Below are 22695 nucleotides of genomic sequence, written 5' to 3'. Positions count from 1 at the left end.
TTAACCACTGGACCGCCAGGGAAGTCCCCCATTTGTTTTTTTTTTTTTTTTAGATTAGTTTTCTCTATTTTGTAATGTTAAAGACTTTACTCCGGCAGAAACATCCGTGGACAGGGAGTCAAGAAGTGGCATCTGCCACTAACTCTGCATGGGGGATGTGTTGGGATGCTTTGGGTTACAAATGACAGAAAATCCAGCTCAGGAACAAGACAGGAAATGTGTTGGCCCATCCACTGAGTCCTGGCTGGATCTGCCTGTTCTTCAACGCCAGTCCACTGCCCCTGGAGCTGATGATGGGATCAGTCCTGCCCAAACCACCAGACTGGGGAATTGGGTGCTGTTGAGAAGGGAGAGAATAGACACCAGAGAGGAAACTACCAGTGTGCGTTCTGACATGTGGCCCTAAGTCACTTCACTTCTCCGGGCCTCAGTTGTCCCATTAAATTGCGGGCTTGTCCGAATCCATGAGTGAAGTCCTTCCTAAGGGTAAGCTTTATGATTTTATTTTTATTAATTGGTTTTTGTAATGAATGAACAAACTTTTTTTTGGCCAGCGCTGTAGAGCTAAGAATGTAATTAGGAAACAAATAGCTGTTTCGATAAGTCAGGGCAGTCAGCCTTAGTAACTTTCCTCCTCCCCATGAGTTGCAGATTTTGATCTAGAAAAATGAGCAGTGGAGGATGTGAGGGGAGGAGCCCCGGAAAACAGCATAGAAAGCCTGCTTTGACTTAGTAAAGCATATTTTGTTCGCAGCAAACGTAACTTGGATGTTCGTTCACAGGAGATCCGGGAAGGTCTGGGCCCGGCTTAGTTTTCTTACCATAACCATTGGAGGCTCTGCTAGGAAGCTGGTATCACAAAGAAGCCAAGAGAGGTTTAATTTGGATTCAGAGGGAGCTGGTGTTGCCAGAAGCCAGAGAATGACTCTAAATGGCAGTGGAATCAGATCCCTGTGGTTAGTTGAGGGTTTCTCAAGAATGAAAACCACAGACCTCAGCTTTCTACTGCATCCACTTTTTATGGAGCCTTTGGCCAGTCTGGACATGAGATCCCAGTCGTGGCACCAGGAAAGCTTTCAAGGAAGCATCTGAGGGTGGTTCCTGAGGGAATGAACTCCTGGGCCTCGGTACCAAAATCCAATTGGGAGTGCCGTGGACGTGGGGGTGGCATGGGTGCTGGAGATGGCAGTGAGCTACGGGGGCCTGTTTCCTCCCTTCCCCGTGTACAGAGCTGTGTGTAGACTCTGAGGACCTGTAGGGCCCAGGGCTGCCTCAGTCAGAGAGTTTTACCCTCCTGTCCAGGATCTATGGGGAAAAGTTAATCTGATTAGTAGTACAGTCAGTATGTTTTTATTGTGGTTGGGTCATTTTTGAACATATGTATAGAGTTGGCAAAGGTTGATCTGTGCCTCAATCTAATTCCCTGCAATATAGCTTTTGGAAATTCATTCTGGTGTGGTGGTCGGTGGTGTTTCTAAATGGGCAGACAATTAGCACCTAACTTTGTGTGCAAAGTGAAAGAGAAATAATTCGAAAATGGTTGCTAGTAAAATGTCTGTGCCTTGGAAGCATTAGCCTGAAGTGAAACCACAAGATCTTTATCCCTGTGGTGGTAGGTCATTTGTTGGATTGGGGGAGGGGACGACGAGGACTGGAGAGAGAGTAGATTGGGGTTTTTTTGTTTTTTTTTTTTGCTGTACGCGGGCCTCTCACTGTTGTGGCCTCTCCCGTTGCAGAGCGCAGGCTCCAGATGCGCAGGCTCAGTGGCCATGGCTCACGGGCCCAGCCGCTCCGTGGCATGTGGGATCTTCCCGGACCGGGGCACGAACCCGTGTCCCCTGCATCGGCAGGCAGACTCTTAACCACTGCACCACCAGGGAAGCCCAGAGTAGATTGTTTTATGAGTTGCCTCATGGGCACCTTCATAGCTGCTCATTCCTTCTGCGGGCCCATCCAGATGGGAGGTAGGGACAGGCTTGGAGTTTCAGGCCTGGCCTCTGGAGTTGTCAACTGTCCTGAGGGTTTTTTGTTGTTGTTGTTCCAAAAATATTTGTTTTATAATTCAGGCAGGAGCTCAGTGCTGGTGTGTGACCATTACCCTGGGTCTTACGGCCTTTTGTAGATATGTTTGTCATTCACTGAATGATGTCCATTTCTATGTGAGCATCAGCAGCTGAGCCTGCAAAAGTAGGAAGGGCGTGTATGTTTAGTGGTCCATTTGAAGAATGCTACGCAAGAACCAAATCAGAGAAACCCAAAAACCTCCGACGAAGAAGCCCAAGAGGTAGACTGCAAGCAGCAAGTTACATTCTGTGATCTTGGAAATGAGATCTTGGATAGTATAAATAGATAGGAGAGTGCGGTGCTTAAGAGGATGGGCTCTGCAGGCCGAAGAGACCTGGGGTCTTAACTTTTCATTTCACCTCTAAGTGCCAGTTATTGACCACCAGCAAACAACTTTTATTTTATTTTATTTTTGCCATGCCATGCAGCTTGTGGGATCTTTTTTTTTTTTTTTTTTTTTTTTTGCGGTACGCGGGCCTCTCACTGTTGTGGCCTCTCCCGTTGCGGAGCACAGGCTCCAGACACACAGGCTCAGCGGCCATGGCTCACGGGCCCAGCCACTCCGCGTCATGTGGCATCCTCCCGGACCGGGGCACGAACCCGTGTCCCCTGCATCGGCAGGCGGACCCTCAACCACTGCACCACCAGGGAAGCCCAGCTTGCGGGATCTCAGTTCCCCCGACCAGAGATTAAACCCCGGTCATGGCAGTGAAAGCCTGGAATTCTAACCACCAGGCCACCAGGGAACTCCCATAACTTAACTTCTTTAAGCCTCAGTGTCCTCCTCTGTAAAAGAGGATGACAGCCCCTACCTGGGAAGGATAGTGGAAGGATAAAATAAATAATGCAGGTAAAGCTCTTGGCAGGGTGCCTGGCAGGTAGGAAACATTGGACAGCTTTTGTTGTTTTGCATGCTGTATAATTTTTTGGATTGCAGTAATTGGGTACTTGGTGTTCATTGTTTTGGCTTTTGTTATTTAGGTGCCTTGAACGTCCTCAGGCAAAACTGACATTCCCTTTGGTCCTCCTCAAGACAGTTAGGAGTAAGGTGGTGTTAGGGTGGTCTGTGGACAAGCCAGGTTTCCCACCAATGAAGGAAGAGGCGAACTCTGCCTGTCAGACATGTTACTAGGGAAAAGCCCCCTGTGGCTCGGTTTCAAAGCAATATTTTGGCCCCACCCTTCCACAGAGAGGTGACAGAAACCTAGTGAGTCTCCGAAGAGTGGTAGAGAAGCTGAGACTTCAACGGGATGCCATTTTAGACATCTCAATTTCTTTGGATGGATTTGGGTTTTTACATGTTTGATTCAAACAACAACAGCAGCAAATCTGCAAGAACTCTTTTGCACAGAGGACCGAAAGAATGGCTTCTTACTCCATACAGAAACTTGGGTAAAAAACATGCAAACACGTGAAGAACCACCAGACTGCTGTCGGTAGGTGGCAAAGTACTTCGCTATAAATATTGCAGGACTCCTCTTTCTTTTAAAAGAAAACCTTGCTTTGCATTTCAGACAACAGAAATGGCTGGACAAGTCTTTAGTTCATGTGCAAGAAACTGAAAACAATGTGAAAGATTTTCCTTAAATGGAGACAGAGCTTGGCCCGGTCTCACGTTGAAGTTCAAGCCCTGGTCTGAATTGGCCTTCCATGTGTTATTTCTCATATGTTATATGCAAGGTTCCCCTGCCCAAGACCGGGGAATCATTCATTTTTTTCCTGTCATCTTGAGGTGTGTACAGGGCACGACTCAGCCTCAGACCTTTCTGCTTTCACTTTTGGTTATTCAGAATCTCCATCTGGCGGTATTTGACTATGAGTGTTTTCTGTGGCTTTTCTGTGGCTCCTGTTCAAAGTATTCAAAGCAGTTTAAAAATACATAATATTCAGCAATCTGACCAAGAACTAATGTAAGTACTTATTTGAGGACTATTTTTAACTCTTACTATGTCTTGGAAATAGATACTAAGATTTAAAAAAGGTTTGAAAAACATAGGGCTACTTCTCCACAGTCATAATGCTTTCAGTGGTGATAGTAGTTGCAAACAGCACAGTTTGTAGAAACAGAAGAGCTAAAATTCTTGATTTAATGTTAAACAGGAAACTGAAAGCAGTCTGCAGCAACGTGGTGGGTTTCCAACAAACGTGCGGCTGGGTTTATCTGTGCTGAACAGCCTAAATGAGACATTTCCCCTTTTATTCGGTTAAGATGGTGAGTTTTCATGAAAATCTCAACCAAAACATGACCATTGGAAGCAGGTTCTGTCTTGTTAGATGTTCAAGCAACCGGTTTCCACTAGAACCTAAGGAAATTTGGAAGCGAGTTGCAAACCTCTCCAAGAGTGGAAAATGCACTTTTGTTGCGCCTTTGTGCAGGGCTGTCACTCACCCAACATGTGCATATGAATATTATTTCCGAAGACCTGGGCTTCATTTTAAGGTCAGCCTTCAATTTCGAGAGAATATAATTTGCTGCTATTTTTAGAGCATCATGATTGCTCGTAATAGCTAATGGAAAAAACTCAACAGAGAAATAAATGTCTAACAGCTGTGTCTGCTTAAACTTGATTAAAGGCAGTAAAAAAAAGTAAACAGAAGAATGAATGTGACAATGGACGGAGGGAGAGACAAGTATCCCTCATTGTGAAAAGTTTTACAGACATAACTCGTTCTACTTTGGAGGCCGGAGGTGTCTGTGTTTAAAGTTTACTTTACTGTTTGTCTTGAGTGGGATCAGTGTTGTAGTGAATAATTTATAGGCAGCATGAATGAGCTCATTAGTCACCTTTTCAGACTTGAAATGAGTTTTGTGGTTGTCATTACTCGAGCCTTCTGTTCAGCCGCCGAGCACAATGACAGTTTGGCAGTTGGCCGCCTTGTTGTCAGGCAGCCTGCTCACCCATTAGGTCTGCGTTGCTTTTGTGTTTCCTTGAAACCTTCTCCTTCTCTTCCTTTGCCGGCCCAGGGACTCTCACATTTTAGATGCCTCTTGCACCCCAAGTTTAAATGAGTTTTTTGGGGGTTAAAAATGACCCTTTAGTTGCATCTGCCAGCAAGAATGAAGTAGATGGAGTGAGCTTTTTTTCCTAGCAACTCCTGTGTAGGATTCCCTTGGTGCATGGTTTGATATTCAAGTTCTTCAACGGCAGCAAGCTAGGGGGTCCTTGTTGAGCGGCTGAGCCGGGCTGTCACAGGGTGGCAGGCGTTTCAGGCAAGGAGATGTCACTGGAGTTTGGAGGGGGGCCGGCTGTCTCGGAGTAGGTGTGCATTAGTTACAGCCCTCAACGTCCGTGTGGTGCGGGTGTCTGTGGATGAAGAAACTTATTCCAGCAAAGCTGCCTGGCCAGATTCCCAAGGCCAAAGAGGACCACGTTTTTCCTACAAAGAGATCGACAAGACGACCTTGCAGGAGCCCAGCCAACTGGAGGGTCCACATCACTGGGAATGGCCATTATTTCTTCCCCATCTCTACCACTTCCCAGTTCAGATCATTAAGAGGAAGCTAATGGTTGCAGCTGCCTCCTTACTGTGCCCTTGGAGACTTGCCTTGGGGGCTGGTATGAGGGGGAGATGAGCCTGGGCATGCCAAGAGCAGGTGGGATTGCTTTGGAACGGATGTCATGACGCTCATCCCTCCCTTTGAACTTGGCCTGGGCAGCCTCCGGAGAGCTCTGACGTCCACCCTCTGGGACTGGACTCCATCTGGAAGCCCAGGACTCTGTGGCATGCCCACCTTGGCCCTCGGGTCGCCTCTGCTGGCACTCCTGGTGCATGGATGCTTGCCCGGGGAGTCTCAGCCAACTGCCTGCACCCCCGTGCTGAGGTCTCTTTGACACTAGCTATGAGCAACAGGCACTAGTGGCTGCCATCACCAATGTGGGCAGCACCCCCTTCTGGGATCCATATTGTCAGACAGCTGGCCCTGGGGCAAGGAGGAAAGATGCTCAGTATTCCTCTCTAGAAGAAACGCCTGGTTGTTTAGGGTCCAAATCTTTGGAGCCAGAGTCACACGTCTTTGAGTACAGAGAAATGAGGTGCTGTTGATTGCACCCACAGAAGGACGGCAATCCAGTTAGCCACTTCCTTCCCAGCCTCCACCCCTTAGTGATGGAGCACTCACATGCACTCATGCCTCACACTCTATGGGCACGTTTTGCTTGCATCTGAATCACAATAGTGAAGGCACAAGAGATGCTATTTTTGGAAGGAGTCAGGGTTTAAAAACGGAAAGTATTGGGTGAATTGCCCTACCCAGTAGAGGAGAAGAGACTTCAGGTTTGGCTGTCGTAATAAACTGAGTAACTTGCTTATCTTCATAAATGAACTTTGTACAGCAGGGCAATATGTTGATAATAGTTTTAATCTATGTAATCTTTCCCAGAGAGTTCACCAAATTCGGAGCTTTTACCTTGTTTTAAAAATACAATCTTAAGGAGAAGAGTTGATTGTTTTCTTTTCACATCCCTCCGAAAAAGTAAAATGAGAGAAGTTATTTCTTGGCACGGTTAAGACTTTGGCAGACATAGTCACCGAAACCCATGAGACTGTGGTACTTGGTGTACTTGCTGAAGAGAGGAAAACAATAAATGCTCTTAAAAACGTTGGAGGAGGAAAAGGTTGATGATGCTACTTCTCTTTCACTGATCCGTTGAGTTATTAGATACCAGTTTGAGAGAGGAATAAAAAAGAGCATTTTTTTTTCCTGTTAAGTGATTGATTTTTTTGATTACCACTAATTCCACATGCTATGAGCAGAAGAGAAGTGTAAGATGGGGTCCTTGCCTCTCAAGGCACTTAGTCTGTTTGACACTCAGTAGCTAGTTGATTTATTTTTTATTATAAAGGTACACCATACCATGTTGATTATGAAATAGAAGCTGAACTTTGTCTTTTTTGAAAGTAGTCCCTTCTCATTCAGCTTAGAAGTCCCTCTTTTCCTTCTACCTCCTGGTCACAGTTTTTCCTTTCTTGAACCCCACTGCTTCTGGCCTTTACATCCTTGACCTCTAAGAGGTTCTTTAAGACAAAACCAAATGCTTTGGATTGATCTGAAGCTTCCCTTGGTAGGAACGCGGCTCTAAACTCAAGCCAAACTGTGTGGGTTCAAGTCCCAGCCCCATCACTTACCAGCTGTGTGACCTTGGGCAGGTGGCTAAACCTCTCTGTGCCTCAGGCTCCTCATTTATAAGATGGCCATAATAACAGTATCTACCTCACATGGTTAATGTGAGGCTGAAACAGTGAATATTTGCGAAGTCTTAGAACACTCACTGGCACTGAATAAGTGGCCAATTAAATACAATCGATTTCATTCTTCACGGGTTCCATATTTGCAAATTCTCTTACTTGCTAAAATTTATCTGTAATCATAAAATCAATACTTGTGGTGCTTTCGTGGTCATTCGTGGACATGCGCAGAGTGGCAACAAATATGAGTAATCCAACACACACATTCCCAGCTGAGACAAAGCAACTCTCCGCCTTTTTGTTTCAGCTTTCATACTGTAAACAAGCGTCCTTTTAAATGTCTCTTTAGTGTCACTTTTTTGGTGTGTTTTTGTTGGTGATTTTGCTGTTTAAAATGGCACCCAATCACAAGTGCTGAAGTGCTATCTTGTGTTCCTAAGTGCCAGAAGACCGTGATTGCTGTGTGGGGAAAAGACAAGCTTTTCCTGTGTTCGATAAGCTTTGTTCAGACATGAGTTCTGGTGCTGGTGGCCATGAATTCAATGTTAATGAATCAACAATATATATTAAATCAGGTATCTTTAAATGGAATCGGAGAAAATAACGTAACGTATTGATCAGTTAATGAAAATGTTGTGACCAGTGGTTCGCAGGAACCTAACCCTAGATTTCCGCTAGGAGCAGTGGTTCAATATTTGCTAATTCAGTGTTTGACTGAATAATAAGAATTGACTGCAGATAAATGGAATCCAAGTACTCAGAGGGGCAGCCTCCTTTAGGACAAGCTTTGACTGCAGGGAGTATCCCTGGGAGGGCAGGAGAAGCAGGAGTAGTTCTGGCCATGCAGGGTGTGCCTCAGCTGGGCCCAGATTTTTCTGTCAGATTGAAAAAAACAACAACCAGAAAGATGCAACCACATTTGGTCCCTTAGAAGCATAAGTTGTCATAGAAAATCCATCTGGAAATGGAGAGTAAATGTTCCCCCTTCCCCACAAATTCTTAATTCAAGAGTATTTTCCCTCATCTTTGAACCTACATAAGAGTTTGTAGAAAACGTTTGATACTCAAAACCAATAAATTGAAAGCTTTCCCACAACCAGACAATAGACCCCATTATGCAGGGTATAACGTTTGTTATACTTAGCAATTCTCTTGTTTGCTTGGAGCACCAGCCTTTTCAGAACGGGATCATTTTGTCCCTTCTGATTGAAAAGATCACAAAATGCTTCAATTTGGTGAGAAGTTTTGCCAACATATCTACTTCCCCCCAAACTCTTACTTTATGAAATGTTTGCAAATTGTTTCACACATACAGTATATGAGAATGTGAAAGTGATTCAGAAAAGGGAAAGCTTCACTTAAAACGACTGGAAAATGCAAGTAGTAGGGAACAAAGGGAACATGGGTAATTGTGGCCCATATAATTTAATAACATGCCTCTAGCCTCTTATTATGGCAGTTTCCAAGGTACCACGATTTTAAAAAACAGTGTCCCAACAAACATCCACCTGAAAAGATTGTTGCATATTTCAGTGCTTTCACTCAATACATATTGACTGAGTGTCTTCTGTGTGTGTCAGACACTGGAGTAACTTTGCTTGTGTACAATGCTGAATAAAATAGGTATGGATTCTGGTTTTATGGGCCTTATTATCTCATGGGGGTAGGCAGTCTGCTGGGGAAGTTTACTGTCTTGCTTTGGCATCTCCTTAGGATAAATTCCTAGAAGCTGGAAATTTAGAGTCAATGGCCATGCTCGCTTAAGTTTTAATTCAGTTCACCAGACTGCCCTCTTAAATAGTTACACCAAGTCACGTTCCTCCAATACCCACACCAATATTGGTGTGGTTATTCTTTTTAAGTCTGTGCCAATCTGATGGATGAAATGAGATATCACAATTGCTTGAATTGGCATTTCTGGGATTTCTTTGCTTTTTTTTTTTTTTTTTTTTTACTGAGGTTGAGCATCTTTTCATGGGTATGTTGCCATTTGTGTTTCTCCTTTTGTGAATCTGCCCCATTTCTCATTAGGGTGATAATTTTTCTCATTGAGTTGTAAGAGTTACAGATTTAAAATATTAACCTTTGGGCTTCCCTGGTGGCACAGTGGTTGAGAATCTGCCTGCTAATGCAGGGGACACGGCTTCGAGCCCTGGTCTGGGAAGATCCCACATGCCGCGGAGCAACTAGGCCCGTGAGCCACAACTACTGAGCCTGCGCATCTGGAGCCTGTGCTCCGCAACAAGAGAGGCTGTGATAGTGAGAGGCCCGCGCGCCGCGATGAAGAGTGGCCCCCGCTTCCCACAACTAGAGAAAGCCCTCGCACAGAAACGAAGACCCAATACAGCAAAAATAAATAAATTAATTAATAAACTCCTACCCCCAACATCTAAAGAAAAAAAAAAAAGATCCTTTAAAAATAAATAAATAAATAAAATATTAACCCTTTTTCATATGTATGACAAATACTTCCTTGTTTTTTTTTTTTTTTTTTTTTGTCTTTGAACTTGATTTATGACCTCTGGTCTTACATACAAAGTTTAAATTGTTTTGTAGTCAAATATGTCATTATTTTCCTTATGATTTATTTACTTAACAAAAATAGCTCTAAGTGCCAGGGCACTGTTACATGTGTTTTACAGATATTCATTCATTTAATCTTTATCACAACCCTACAAAGTGGGTCTTGCTGTATCCTCCATCCCCCGCCCCGCCGCCCCGCCGCCCCGCCGCCCCGCCGCCCCGCCGCCCATTGCAGAGCACAGGCTCCGGACGTGCAGGCTCAGCGGCCATGGCTCACGGGCCCAGCCGCTCCGCGGCATGTGGGATCTTCCCGGACCGGGGCACGAACCCATGTCCCCTGCATCGGCAGGCGGACTCTCAACCACTGCACCACCAGGGAAGCCCCCCCCTTTTTTTTTAAGATGAGGAAACTAGGGGGTTGCCCTGGTGGCGCAGTGACTGAGAATCCGCCTGCCGATGCAGGGGACATGGGTTCGAGCCCTGGTCCGGGAAGATCCCACACGCCGTGGAGCAACTAAGCCCGTGCGCCACAACTACCGAGCCTGCGTTCTAGAGCCCGCGAGCCATAAGTACTTAAGCCCGCGCGCCTAGAGCCCATGCACAGCAACAAGAAAAGCCACTGCAATGAGAAGCCCGCGCACCACAACAAAGAGTAGCCCCCGCTGGCAGCAACTAGGGAAAGCCTGTGACCCAACGCAGCCAAAAACAAATAAATAAATAAATTTATTAAAAAAAAAAAAGATGGGGAAACTAGGTAGAGAGAAAGAAGTTAAATACCTTGATTAAGGTTACCCAGTTAGTATGTGGTGAAGTGAGAATACGAACGAAGTCCCAGGCCACTAAGCTATATCAGCTCTGTTCTTGGTATTAGGCTCTCTGTGTGTGTTTATTTGTGGTTGCTTCATAAATGCTCACTGAATCTTCCCCATCCTTGAGGGCAAGTGCCATATCTTTTATTTCTCCCAGTTCCTTCCCAGTGCCCTCCACACAGTACTGGGCATGGTATAGCTAGATGCTTAATAAGTACTTTTTAACTGAATGAATTGACTAAATCTGGATTCTGGATTATCAGCTCACACTTTTGTTTATGCTCAAAGAGGAGGTGAAAGGTTCTATATTTTCCATTTTGCTTCCAGCAGGTGACTTGATAGGCTCGGCTTTGGCTAGGGCACCTGATGAATGTCCCTCCACAGGTTCAGCTGTACTTTCCCTTACTCCACAGCCCTCCTTCCCTCTTCATATAAGCCTCCTGGCTCTAATCCCTGCTGGAGAAATTCTTATAAGCCTTTACCCAGGCACCACCCTTCAGAACCTGTCAGGTAAACACCAAGGACGCACAAGAGGAAAACCCCAAGAGGGGATGGCCGGAAAGCCCAAAGGATGCTTGAACGATCCTTTGAAACTCACCAAGAGATGGAGGGTCTTCCAGCTGTGGTCCTGGGTGTCTCCTCCTTCTGCAAAGAAGGGAAGGAGGTGAGGAACTATTTTTCTACGATGAACAGCATTCTCACATGTTATCTCAAAGAGACTTAGTCAACCCACAATTAAGGAGTTATCTTTGAACATAATCTCCTGTCTTCTCATATTCAGTCATTGGGTAGATTCTCTTGGTTCTTCCTGTGAAGCCTCTCATGCATTCATTTTTTCCAGTCTCACTGAATACTTTCTAATTCAGTGGGTCCCAAAATGTGGTCCCTGGACCAGCAGCAGCATCACCTAGGAGCTTCTTAGAGATGCAAATTCTCAGGCCCCAGCTCAGACCTACTGAATCAGACACTCTGGGGGTGGGGGCCAGCAAGCTGAGTTTACATAAGCCCTACAGGTAATTCTGATGCACATTCAGGTTTGAGAACCACTGCTCTAATGGAACCCCCCTTTTATTATTCAAACATTATAAATGTGTTGGGTGCTCATTGTAGAAAATTTGGAAAATATAGACAAGTATGAAAGAAGCAGGCAAAAATATTACCCCATAACTCTACCCCGCAGAGGGAAACACTATTTTACTATTTTAACATTTTTTCTTATTAAAAAATATGTTGGGCTTCCCCGGTGGCGCAGTGGTTGAGAGTCCGCCTGCCGATGCAGGGGATACGGGTTCATGCCCCGGTCCGGGAAGATCCCACATGCTGCGGAGCGGCTGGGCCCATGAGCCATGGCCGCTGAGCCTGCGTGTCCGGAGCCTGTGCTCCACAACGGGAGAGGCCACAGCAGTGAGAGGCCCGCGTACCACAAAAAAAAAAAAAAAAAAATATATATATATATATGTTAAAAAAGATCATCTTTGTTTGTTTTTGTATGGATTACTGCAGTGCTTTCTGATTGGTTCTGTCTACTTTTGGTCTTCCATTTCCTTCTTTCCGCTCCCAAAACTCATCTTGGATCCATGATCCCATTGTTCTTCTTTTTTAAAATTGAGATATATTTGACATATAACACTGTGTGAGTTTAAGGTGTACAGCATACTGATTTGATACATTTATACTGAAATATTATCGCCACTATAGCATTAGCTAATACCTCTATTGTGTCACATAATTATCATTTCTTCTAGTATTGGGAATAATTAAGATCTAGTCACTTAGCAAGTTTAATGCTTATAATACAGTTTTGTTGTCTGTAATCACTGTACTGTGTATTAGGGCTCTAGGACTTATTTATCTACTAGAGGCAAGCTATTCTTTTTTTTTTAAAGCATATTTCTGATAGAGCAACTTCTGGATCCAAAAATACTCAGTGAGTTCCTCTTCCCCTCTGATTACTGTACATAAACTGCTTACCTTAGCATTCAGGGAGTTTTGTGATAGGATGTTTCCTCGCTTATCCGCTAATATGCATGCTCCATAAGGAACAAAAACTTTGTATCCCTGGAACCTAATAACGTCATGTACTTGGTTGGCACTCAATATATTTGTTCAAGGAATGAATGCATCTTCTTTTTTTTTTTTTTTTTTTAATTTATTTTTGGCTGCCTTGGGTCTTCGTTGCTGCGCGCATGGGCTTTCTCTAGTTGTGGCAAGCCAGGGCTACTACTCTTTGTTGCAGTGCATGGGCTTCTCATTGTGGTGGCTTCTCTCTGCGGAGCATGTGCTCTAGGCGCACGGGCTTCAGGGGTTGTGGTGCACGGGCTCAACAGTTGTGGCTCATGGGCTCTAGAGCGCAGGCTCAGTAGTTGTGGCGCATGGGCTTAGTTGCTCCACGGCATGTGGGATCCTCCCGGACCAGGGCTCGAACCCATGTCCCCTGCATTGGCAGGCAGATTCTTAACCACTGCGCCACCAGGGAAGTCCTGAATGCATGTTCTAATACAGTCAAGTCATAGTTGATAAATCTGTATGCGCCATTCACGTCTCCTGCCTGGAAAAGCAGTTTGTGCTGTGGCGCTTTCTCAAAGTGCATATGCCTGGGACCTGTCCTAGGAGATTCTGATCTATTAGGTGTGGCTTCCCAGGTATCCCCAGTTGAGAAGCTTAGGTCTAGAATGTCCCTTCCCCGTTTCTATGGACCTATGTTTATTATTCTCCTTCCAAAGTCACCTCCCTTCCCCTCCCCAGTCCTGTTGTACCAGATGGTTCTACTATGCCTCCTGCTGTTAGGAGGGGAGAAGGGAAGAGTTACCTGAATTATGCCAAGCCAATCAGATTATTTCCCTGGGAATCTGAACTATGTAGCGGAAGGCTGAGGCAGTCTGAAGGTGGTGGGTGCTGGCAATCAGAAGGTCCTTTGCACTTGCTGCTGGCAGCCATGTGTGGTGATACATGAGTAGAGGAAGGCAGCCTTCAGGGAGGAGAGTGGAGGGAGGTAGGAAAGACAGCTTGGTCTCAGAGGGAAAGAGATGGATGGAGAGGAAAGCCACCTAATGACACCCCAGTTCCACGCAGTCCAGCTGTGCTTCCTGTCCCAGGCTTGACCCAAGTTCCCACTTGGGTATCCTTTTCCCTGGAGTCAATTTGAAGGATCCTGTTCAGAAGCCCGTCTTTCCAGGCCTGCCTCTGATTCCTCCTTGTATTTGAAAGTCCCTCAGGTCTTCTCACCTGCAGCCCTCTTTCACTGCCATCAGTTCAGTTGTTACGATGGCCTCGAGAGGGATCGTGGGGCTTTACGCTGAACTGTCCATAAATAATCATGTTGGCTAAATAACCAGTGATGAGGGAGGGGCTTTAATGTTCCAGGCAGAGAAGCATGTTGGAGAAGAAAGCACAAAACACCACGGCGAGGGCCAGGCCTCTCCACAGAGGAGGAACCTGGGGTCCCATGCTGATTGTGAACTGACTGGGCTAGAATCTGGGTTCTCCCGGTCCCAGATACAAGTACTCTCAGCCCAGGCCCAGATAGGGCCGCGGAACGGTCCCATCCAGTCCCCAGTCAGGAAATAGGTGTTGCCCAAAGTGAGTTCTAGAGCACACCTAGGATTCTGCTGTCAAACGTGTTTGTAAAACAGTGATTTAAACAGTTCCACTTGTTTCTTTGGGGCTTCTCCGGCTCTAAGGCACAGGGTACTTCCTGAAAGTTCAAGAGGGGAATTGAGAACGAGGCTGTTCCTAAGCGAACTTGGCTCTTGCCCCCCTTTGTCAGGGAGCAGGTCCCAGAGATAGGAGTCTATGGAATTATAAGGTGGAAAGGCCACTCGAAGCCTTCTTTTGGCTTTTAGCAAAGGTCTGTATTCCCCATTTCAGACAGACAGGCAACCACGTGTACCCCGCTCTCCACATCAGGCAGGGCTGGTCCACCACTTCCTCTTCAGGATGATGATACCTTCTCACAACTCTTGCTGCATTGGTAACAGGAGAGAGAAATTAAGAAATATGTTCGAGAGTGGAAGAAACCAAAAGCCGCAGAGGGAAAGAGAGGTGAGCTCATGAAAGGCAGCTTACCTCACCTTACTCCACCCTCTGCTTAGGGGCTGCTCCTGGCCCAAAGCTTGCTGCGTCTTTAAGTTTCTGTTCACATAGGATGGCTGCTTTAGACACAGTCCTTGTTACAATAACCACGTGCTTACATCCCGTCCTTTTGAACTCTGAGGAGGAAGGAAGGGACAAGCGGTGAACATAACTGCCACCTCTACTTAACATAGAGATTTCCACCTACGGTGTGAGTGTGGTCGGGTGGGGAGGCTTGGGACCTGGCAGTTGAAGGGGAGGACAGAAGAGGACTATATCTTCCTCCCCAAGCCAGCAAAGGTCTCTGGCCTTGGTTCCTTTGATGAGAGATTCACCAGCCTCAACTGATAGGCAGATGGAGGTATCTGCATTAGACTGAGCTCCTGTCCTGGCTTTGTTACCACCTCTGACTTTGAGAAACTTCGACTCAGGACTTCAGATATATCTCGTTTGTCCCTCTTGCTTCACGCTTTTTGCTTAGTGGCTTGGGGTAGGTCAGGTGTTCAGTAATTTAGGGGGTGGGGCTGGATGACCTCAGGCTGCCCCTGGGCCTTCACCTCTGAATCATCTCCCAGGTGGGTGGGGATTTGCCTTGGCACTGGTAAGTAATAAGGCCTGTGGTGAGTGCCCTGCTGAAAACTTACCACCCACCATCTTGGAGCTTTGTGAAGTGGAATGACTCTCAGATTGATTGGGGTTTCCTTATTTTCGGAAATTAAAAAAACTCAGAAACCCAGTGGGATTTTTCTCCCCCTTTGGCTAGGTTACAAGGTACTGCAACCTGGAGGGGTTTCTGAGGGAGATCACTCCGGGCCTTCTCACTGGTTTTCCTGCGGTTTTCAGAGAGCTCAAAAGGGCCTGTCCTCTGGCTCAGGGGGTGGCCGGCAGAATGACCTGGGATTCTCTTCTGTGCAGGAACCTACTGATTTGGTTACCTGGGCGTGGTGTGCAATCATATTTTTATTTATGTCACCACCAGGGTGTCCTGTTGGACTCTCCTTTCATCCTCTCCAAAGGCTGCTGCTTGGTGTGGCTTCAGCAGCGGGTGGCCCATCTTTGGAGGCGCCTAAAGACTTGGAGTGGTGGCCCTGCGAGTTGTCGGTGGGGTTCTTGAAAGCTCTAAATGTGAAAGACATGAGGCTTGTTTTCGCTGGAGGCTTAGAGGTCGGCTGGGGCGTTGAGCACAACCCACTGGAGGCCCCACGGTTTGGCCTTCAGGACGGGCCTCTTGCTCTGTAATCTGTAATGGCCACCCTCCCTCCCCCGGCAGACACGCGCCTGCGGACAGACGAGAGGAGCAGCCACCTGGGCGGGAGGCTGCAGTGCCTTTGTGCCTTTCCTCCCAGGGCACGAGGTGGCAGCTGGAGGAGGGCTGGGGATGGCCCCGGGAGTCCCGCCAGGACGCCGTAGTTGGGGAGAAGTGGAATCTCTTCTCCCCCTCGCAAGCCTCGCCCGCATCGTAATTCTTTTTATTTTTACTTTCGAGCCATGTAAGGCATGCGGATGGGTAGGAGCGTTCCGGCGACACGTTGCCAGAGGCGCGGCGCCCGCCGGCCCGCGTGGCCAGAGCCCGGGGAAAGGGACAGGCCGCGCGCCGCCCGCCCCACCAGACCCGCCGATCACGGTCGCGTCTTCCCGGGGTCGCAGAGCCCGCGCCGGCCACCCCCGCTCCGCGAGGCCGCGGGAAGCGAGTCCGCGCGGCCCAGCCGGGTCTCGGCTCCGGCTGCGCCTCGGGAGCGCCCGGGCGCGGGTAGCAGGGCCGATCGTGGCGCGGGGAGCTCCGGCAAGGGCCGCCCCGGCGGGTCCGCGCCCCGCGCCCCAGGCCGCTGGCGGCCCGGCCCACGTTTTCCCTCTCTCCCGCTCCCTCCGCCCCCTCCGCTCCGTCCCTCCCCTCCGCTCCCCTCCCTCCCCGCGCTTCCCCTCCTCCTGCCTGGTCATGTGTCGCCTTTTTTTGTTTGCAGTGGAAACAATTTCTCGCCGCTCGGCGCGCCCCGGCCCGACGCGCCGCGGCGGAGGCGAGCGGGAGGCGGGACGGGGCGGGGAGAGCGGCGGGGCCGGCGGGAGGACGCGCGGCGCGCCCGGCGGACGCCGCAGGTCCCATGCCGCGCCGCGACCCCCGCGCCCCTGCCGCCCGCCGCCCCGGGCTCGCCGCGTCGCGTCCGTGCGTCCTTAGCCGGGCCACCAAGCGATGCCCGCTGGGCGCCTGCGAAAGTTTGTCGGCTCCCACTGAAGGGCAGCGGCGCCCCCGCGTCCCCGCGACCCGCTCCGGCCAGGTGAGTTTGCTCCCCGCTCCCGCCAGCGCCCGAATGGGATTTGGGTGACTCGGGGCGGGGGCAGTCGTTCGAGGCCGTCCAGGAGACGACCTCGCCGCTCTCGGCAGACCGGGGACTCCGCAGTTCCTGGGTGAGAGGGCCCGGGATTGGGGGGCCTGGCCGGGCGGGGAGACGGGAGCCCCCGAGCGGGGAAGTTGCCCAGTCCGAAGAGTTTCCTGCCCCGACGTGCGGGCTGTTTCCCGGTGCCTCGATTTCCGAAAAGCCGCCCTAAAGGAACAGAGTTAGTATTGTCCGCGAAGGACTGGATCTCCGCCGTTCCGGGCCGGGGCAGGGGGTGCCGATCAAGGGGAGACCCCAAGACGACAGACAGCCTCCTAACAAAGATTCCCCCCCCCTCCCCAAACTGTGCAGGCTTGGCACCGGCAGAGAGAGTCTCCGGAGACTCTCGAGGCTTGACTCCTCCTTACCCCGGCCCTCTTTGAAACCCTCCTTGGGTCCTGGAGAAGTTGGGGGACGGCGGGCTTTTATTGATGTGTTTTTAAGGCTCGCCGCGGTGCGGCCAATAAAAGGTTTATGACATCTGACCGGCAGTGAAGGTATGCGAGCTCCCAATTGCCCTGTATACGGGCAGAAGAGCAGTTTCCCCGTTGCCTGGCAACGCCGCTGATTGACGCGGGACGCAGCCAATCGCCGCTCCCGCAGGTCCCCTTGAAATGTTTTTGACAAGTACAGTAGACTGGAGTGGAGCGCGTGCGTGCGTGCGCGCGCGCAGAGGGGGGGGGTTGCCCCCCCCCCAAACTCGCAACTGCCCTGCTCGGCTTGGAGAGGATTTCTCAACTTTTTAAAGTTCACATTGAGCATCTGTTCAGAGCTGGGCCAGTAATGTCTTTGTCAGTTATTTGGAGCCCTCTGGTAGTGGGCAAGAAACTAGCTTTCCTGCTGCGTTTTCTCCGTTAAAAAGGAAAAAAAGATAAGAAAACACAGCAAGTCATAAAAAAACAAGAAGAGGGTGTGCGTGTGGGGAACGTAACCAATAGCAAACCGAAAAATTGTTAAGGAGGTCACTAGTGAATAACTATTTGCGGATCCGGTGGAGCAACCTTATTGGCAGCAGATTAAAAATGTTTGCTTAACTGCAGACTCACATGATCCGGATTCTTTTTTTTCCTCCCCTCTAATATAGGAGGAAAAAAAGATTTGGTGAATTATGTAGTTAGAGTATAATAATGGAAAAGTCCTCAGCTGTGGTTTCTGGGAACTGTTTTTTAAAATGGAACTGTAGTGATCAGCAGCTCTTGATACCGTTGCTATAAAATGCGGGATTTATAGGGATGCAATTAACAGTTGGAGAACATGGGGGGCACAGAAACACAAAGCAGACAAATAATCCAAGGGTGCTGGGCCCCGGTAACCCTCTTTTCTTGACAGTGCTGTTTTTCTAATCAAACCATATTGCTGGCAATGTTTGTTTAAAACAAAAGAAAACGTGGAGAATAGCGTGTTGGTTCCTTTGGGAAGCTACTGACAAATAAGCAAATTAAAAAGAAAGAGAGCAGCATGTTGTCATAGCAACAGTGCAATTAAATTACTTTACTGTCAGCCATGATATAATTTTCCTGTTTGGAAGCTCAGGAGACATAAAACTTTCCTCTGGAGCTAAAGTTGACTTCAGTGGCTGGGTCGTTGTTCTCTTTTGTACTCGACCATGTGGATATTCCTGGTTATCAGAAAATTAGGTTTTTTGATGGGGGTACGTGGAAACTTTGAGAGAGACAAGCCTAATTTTGATTTGTTCGTAAAGAAGGTAAAAGAATCAGGCTGGTCTCTGTCTTACCCCCAAATTTAAGATACTAGATTATTCTTTAAAATGTGTCCTGTACTACTCAGGTTAGCCTTCTTTTTTGATGAAAAAATATTCCCTGTGGATGAACCCGAGGTAGGTATCTGAACTGCCTTGCTTCCGTGGGACTTTGGTCTCTGTGCATGTTTTCTCTCCTTAGCGTTGGACGTCTACCAGCAGCTCCAGAGAGCTCCCCCTCAGGCCTTCGGTCTGTAGGTTCTGTTTGTCCACTTCGGGGAGGGGGGCTGCTACCATTCTCAGGCACCTTTGACTAGCTGTTTAGTGCCCCACAGTATGCTTTCTAGAATCTCATTCTAGAGCTTCCCTAGCTGACGTGGCAGTTATTTTAGGCATGTTATCAGTGGGCATTTTGAGCCTTAGAATGATCATGTCCTTGCTCTTGATGGGTTCATTCTTTTTTCTAGATAGACTGCTTGATCTTCTTAACTCAGGGGTGGGGTGGAGGATAAAACAGACACCAAGCGCATTGTCTGAGCACTGTAGATGGAGAGTGGGAGACCTCTTTCATTATCTTACTGTTCCTTCCATCTCACATTGAGTGCTCAAGGATTGAATGTGCCTTGTATCTGTCGGGGTCATTCTTTTTGTGGACTTGTCACCTCCCCCATTGTCTTTCCTCATCAGATATTTTACTCCCTGTTCTAGGTCATTGATAACAATGGGGGAGGGGTAGAGTAGAATTCTGTAGCAGTGTTTGTTGGATTTGCCCTCCTGTCTTGAAGCTCGTGGTTGCTCTCCTGAATTTTTTAACTCCAGTTAATGGCTTATCTTCACATTCCCATGTATTCGTGTGGTGTCTGACGTTACTCACTTTTTTGTTCAGATTGTAGTGTCCCAAAGAAATTAAATGTACTTCCTCCTCCAGCTTGAATCCACAGAATTCCTTGGCATCGCTCTTTAGACTTGCCAAATGTTGTTAAAGTTGCAGTTTTAGGTCATGACTTGTGGAGAAAGAAGGAAACAAAAATCAAATAAAACACTACCAAACTGATGCTCATTATAGCCGTAGTTTTGATTCCTAGGCAGTTGCAGCGGTCTTTGTATGGAAAGAGCTGAACTTAATCTGAACCAACTGGCCTGAAACTTATAGGTATGTCCTTTTTTTTTTTTTTGAGAAAGATAAACAGTGAGACCTGTCACCCAAAGTGACACGGGCTGTGGTTGCACTTATTTTGTGGTGTTTCTTGTGCAGCGCGAAAGAATTTGTACATATTCATGTATAATAGGCAAACGGAGGCAGGAGGAAATAACTGATTTTTCCAGGGTCACAGTGAGAGTCTTCATGGATCAGGAAGAAGGTATTGTGGGATTTCCCAGTCTTTTTTTTTTTTAAATTGAAGTATAGTTGATTTACAATGTTGTGTTAGTTTCTGGTGTACAGCAAAGTGATTTTATATGTATATATATTCTTTTTCGTATTCTTTTCCACTGCGGTTTATCATAGGATATTGAATATAGTTCCCTGTGCTATACAGTAGGCTTATCCATTCTATATATCATAGTTTGCATCTGCTAATCCCAAACTCCCAATCCACCCCTCCCCCTCCCATTCTTTTCTTGGCACGTGCACATTAAAGGTGCCGTGAACATTTCCTGTCTTGCACCTAAGGGGTAACAGGTCATTGTGCTATGTGCGTGGTAGACCGAATTTACTACTGTTAATCGGGCATCTCTGTGTGGTGGAATGTGGGTTCATGTCACTCAGTGTGGAAGCTGTGAGGGGATGTTCCTAAGTGGAAGGGGGTCCACAGAGGTGGCAGGGGTGGGAGGGGGGCATAGTCATTAGGGAGGGCATGGCTGCCTCTCTGTTTTGGGTTTCACCGCCTCGTCTTCTCTCTGTCATGTGTTTCCCAGGAGCCTTCACGTAAATGGGTCCAGTCATGCCTCCCAGTAAGAAGCCAGAAAGCTCAGGAATTAGTGTCTCCAGTGGGCTGAGTCAGTGTTACCGGGGCAGCGGTTTCTCCAAGGCCCTTCAGGAAGACGATGACCTCGACTTTTCTCTGCCTGACATCCGATTAGAAGAGGGGGCCATGGAAGATGAAGAGCTGACCAACCTGAACTGGCTGCATGAGAGCAAGAACCTGCTGAAGAGCTTCGGGGACTCTGTCCTGCGGAGCGTCAGCCCCGTCCAGGACCTGGACGATGACACGCCCCCATCCCCCGCCCACTCGGACATGCCCTACGATGCCAGGCAGAACCCCAACTGCAAGCCCCCTTACTCCTTCAGCTGCCTCATATTTATGGCCATCGAGGACTCTCCAACCAAGCGCCTGCCGGTAAAGGATATCTACAACTGGATCTTGGAACATTTTCCGTATTTTGCAAACGCACCTACTGGGTGGAAAAACTCAGTGAGACATAATTTGTCCTTGAATAAGTGTTTTAAGAAAGTGGACAAAGAGAGGAGTCAGGTAAGCCTCTGGGTCTGGAACTCAGGTTTTTCTTTTTGAAATTAAACATGTTTCTCCATTAATAAAAAATGTTCAGGAATGTAAATTCACCACACGGAAGTAGCAGTTATAAACGGGTAATTCTCTCTCATTTCATTCATTTAGATAATTGTCAAGAACTTCCTTTTCCTGTGTTTGGTGTTTCTAAAGCCAGATTGAGGGTTTCCCACTGGGGAGCATGGTTACAAAACAGTGGTTTACAGACTTGATTGGTTCTGAGTATCATCGTCCTTCGGAGTCGGTGGGGGGGTCCCCCTTTGGTTTTGGAGACCAAACAAAGGTCTGTATTCTGATGGCAGCCATGAACCATGAGGTGTGTGTGTATACATACGTGTGTGTGTGTGTGTGTGTGTGTGTGTGTGTATTTGAGGAAAGTTGCCGCTGAGGGCTAGAAAAAAGTGGCATCTATTTTCATTCTGAATATTAACTTGGAGAAAGGCAGCTAGCTGGTCCAGGATTCTGGAATAAATAGACAGTGGTGGACATTGCGGGGGGTGATTTGAGTATCCTTATATACTCCAAGGCCAAAGACACGAATTGCCCAGGTGACTGTCTTGAAATCGGGTGTCTACAAAGTGTTTGGCAACTTTGAAACTCCCTCTGAGTATGGAAGGTGGGCTGAGGGTAAGACTGACTTTCAGAAGGTGGAATTTTGACTTTAAAGCCTTTAAAGCTCGAGCTTCGTGGTTCGCTAAAGGAAGACAGTTTTAATAATTTGCTTTATTTTTCTTGTAAGGAACACAATAGGTACGGTAGAAATAGGATTGACTGTGAGAGCTGGAAATCAAAATTGCGACCTAGCTTGGGGTTCTGAAAAGTAATGTAGCCACAGTTAAAATAACTTGCCAGAAAACGTACTCTCCACAAAGTTTTCGTGTTGCCCTATTCTCACGGTTTTGGTTTCCGTGTTACTCGTGCTGTGGTGTGGAGCTGGCGGTCTGCTTTCCATCCTTTTTAAAGTTCAGGTTCGGGCTCAGGACCCCTCTGGAGGGGGCTCAGCAGCTGGGCAGGGTTGGGGCCTTTCATTTCTTTCTTTCCAGGAACAGGTATGTGCTTCCAGTTGAATCTTGAGCCTGAGAAGATTCTACTTGTCCTTGGCCTGGAAGACTACGACTGGGGCAGTGGTGAAGCCCTATTTTTCCTTGCTGCCACTGGACACGTTTGTCTGCAGATGCTATTCCCCCAGAGTTTATGTTAAGATGGAGCGTGGGCATGCAGGGTTTGAGGGGGGTGTTGCCCAGGAAGAGGAAAGATGTGGAGACTGCGGAGCTTTGCCGCTGATCGTGGGTGCAGGTGGTGCCTGGATCCAGCGTGCAAGTGTGAGCACTCCTGAGTGCCCTGGGCCCTGCCTTCCCAGTTACGTACTTATTTTTATGTAACTGTAACAATCGCAGGGCACTGCTGTTGTCCCCAGGTGTCCCTCACTTGCTCTCCTCCCCTCCGCATCCCAGCATGGG

At 47.8% G+C, this 22695-nt stretch overlaps 1 protein-coding gene across 4 annotated transcripts in view; it reads left to right on the top strand.

Moving 5' to 3' along the window:
- FOXN3 (forkhead box N3) overlaps positions 1–22695 on the top strand; it is a 408969-nt gene that overhangs the window by 149556 nt on the left and 236718 nt on the right. For 2 of the 4 annotated variants that reach the window (XM_082618969.1, XM_082618967.1), the window contains exons 1-2: positions 16653–16927; positions 20643–21199. In XM_082618969.1, coding sequence (XP_082475095.1) covers positions 20657–21199 — 543 coding nt within the window. In that variant the 5' untranslated portion in view covers positions 16653–16927; positions 20643–20656. Of the gene's footprint in view, positions 1–16652; positions 16928–20642; positions 21200–22695 lie in introns of those variants that run through there. The other 2 variants (XM_082618970.1, XM_082618968.1) reach the window with 2 other exon arrangements.

The sequence above is a fragment of the Mesoplodon mirus genome, assembly GCF_964341445.2.
Source record: "Mesoplodon mirus genome assembly, chromosome: 4".
NCBI classification, from domain to species: domain Eukaryota; kingdom Metazoa; phylum Chordata; class Mammalia; order Artiodactyla; family Ziphiidae; genus Mesoplodon; species Mesoplodon mirus.
The sequence above is the reverse complement of the archived record's forward strand: the minus strand, read 5'-3'. Positions and strand labels throughout refer to the sequence as shown.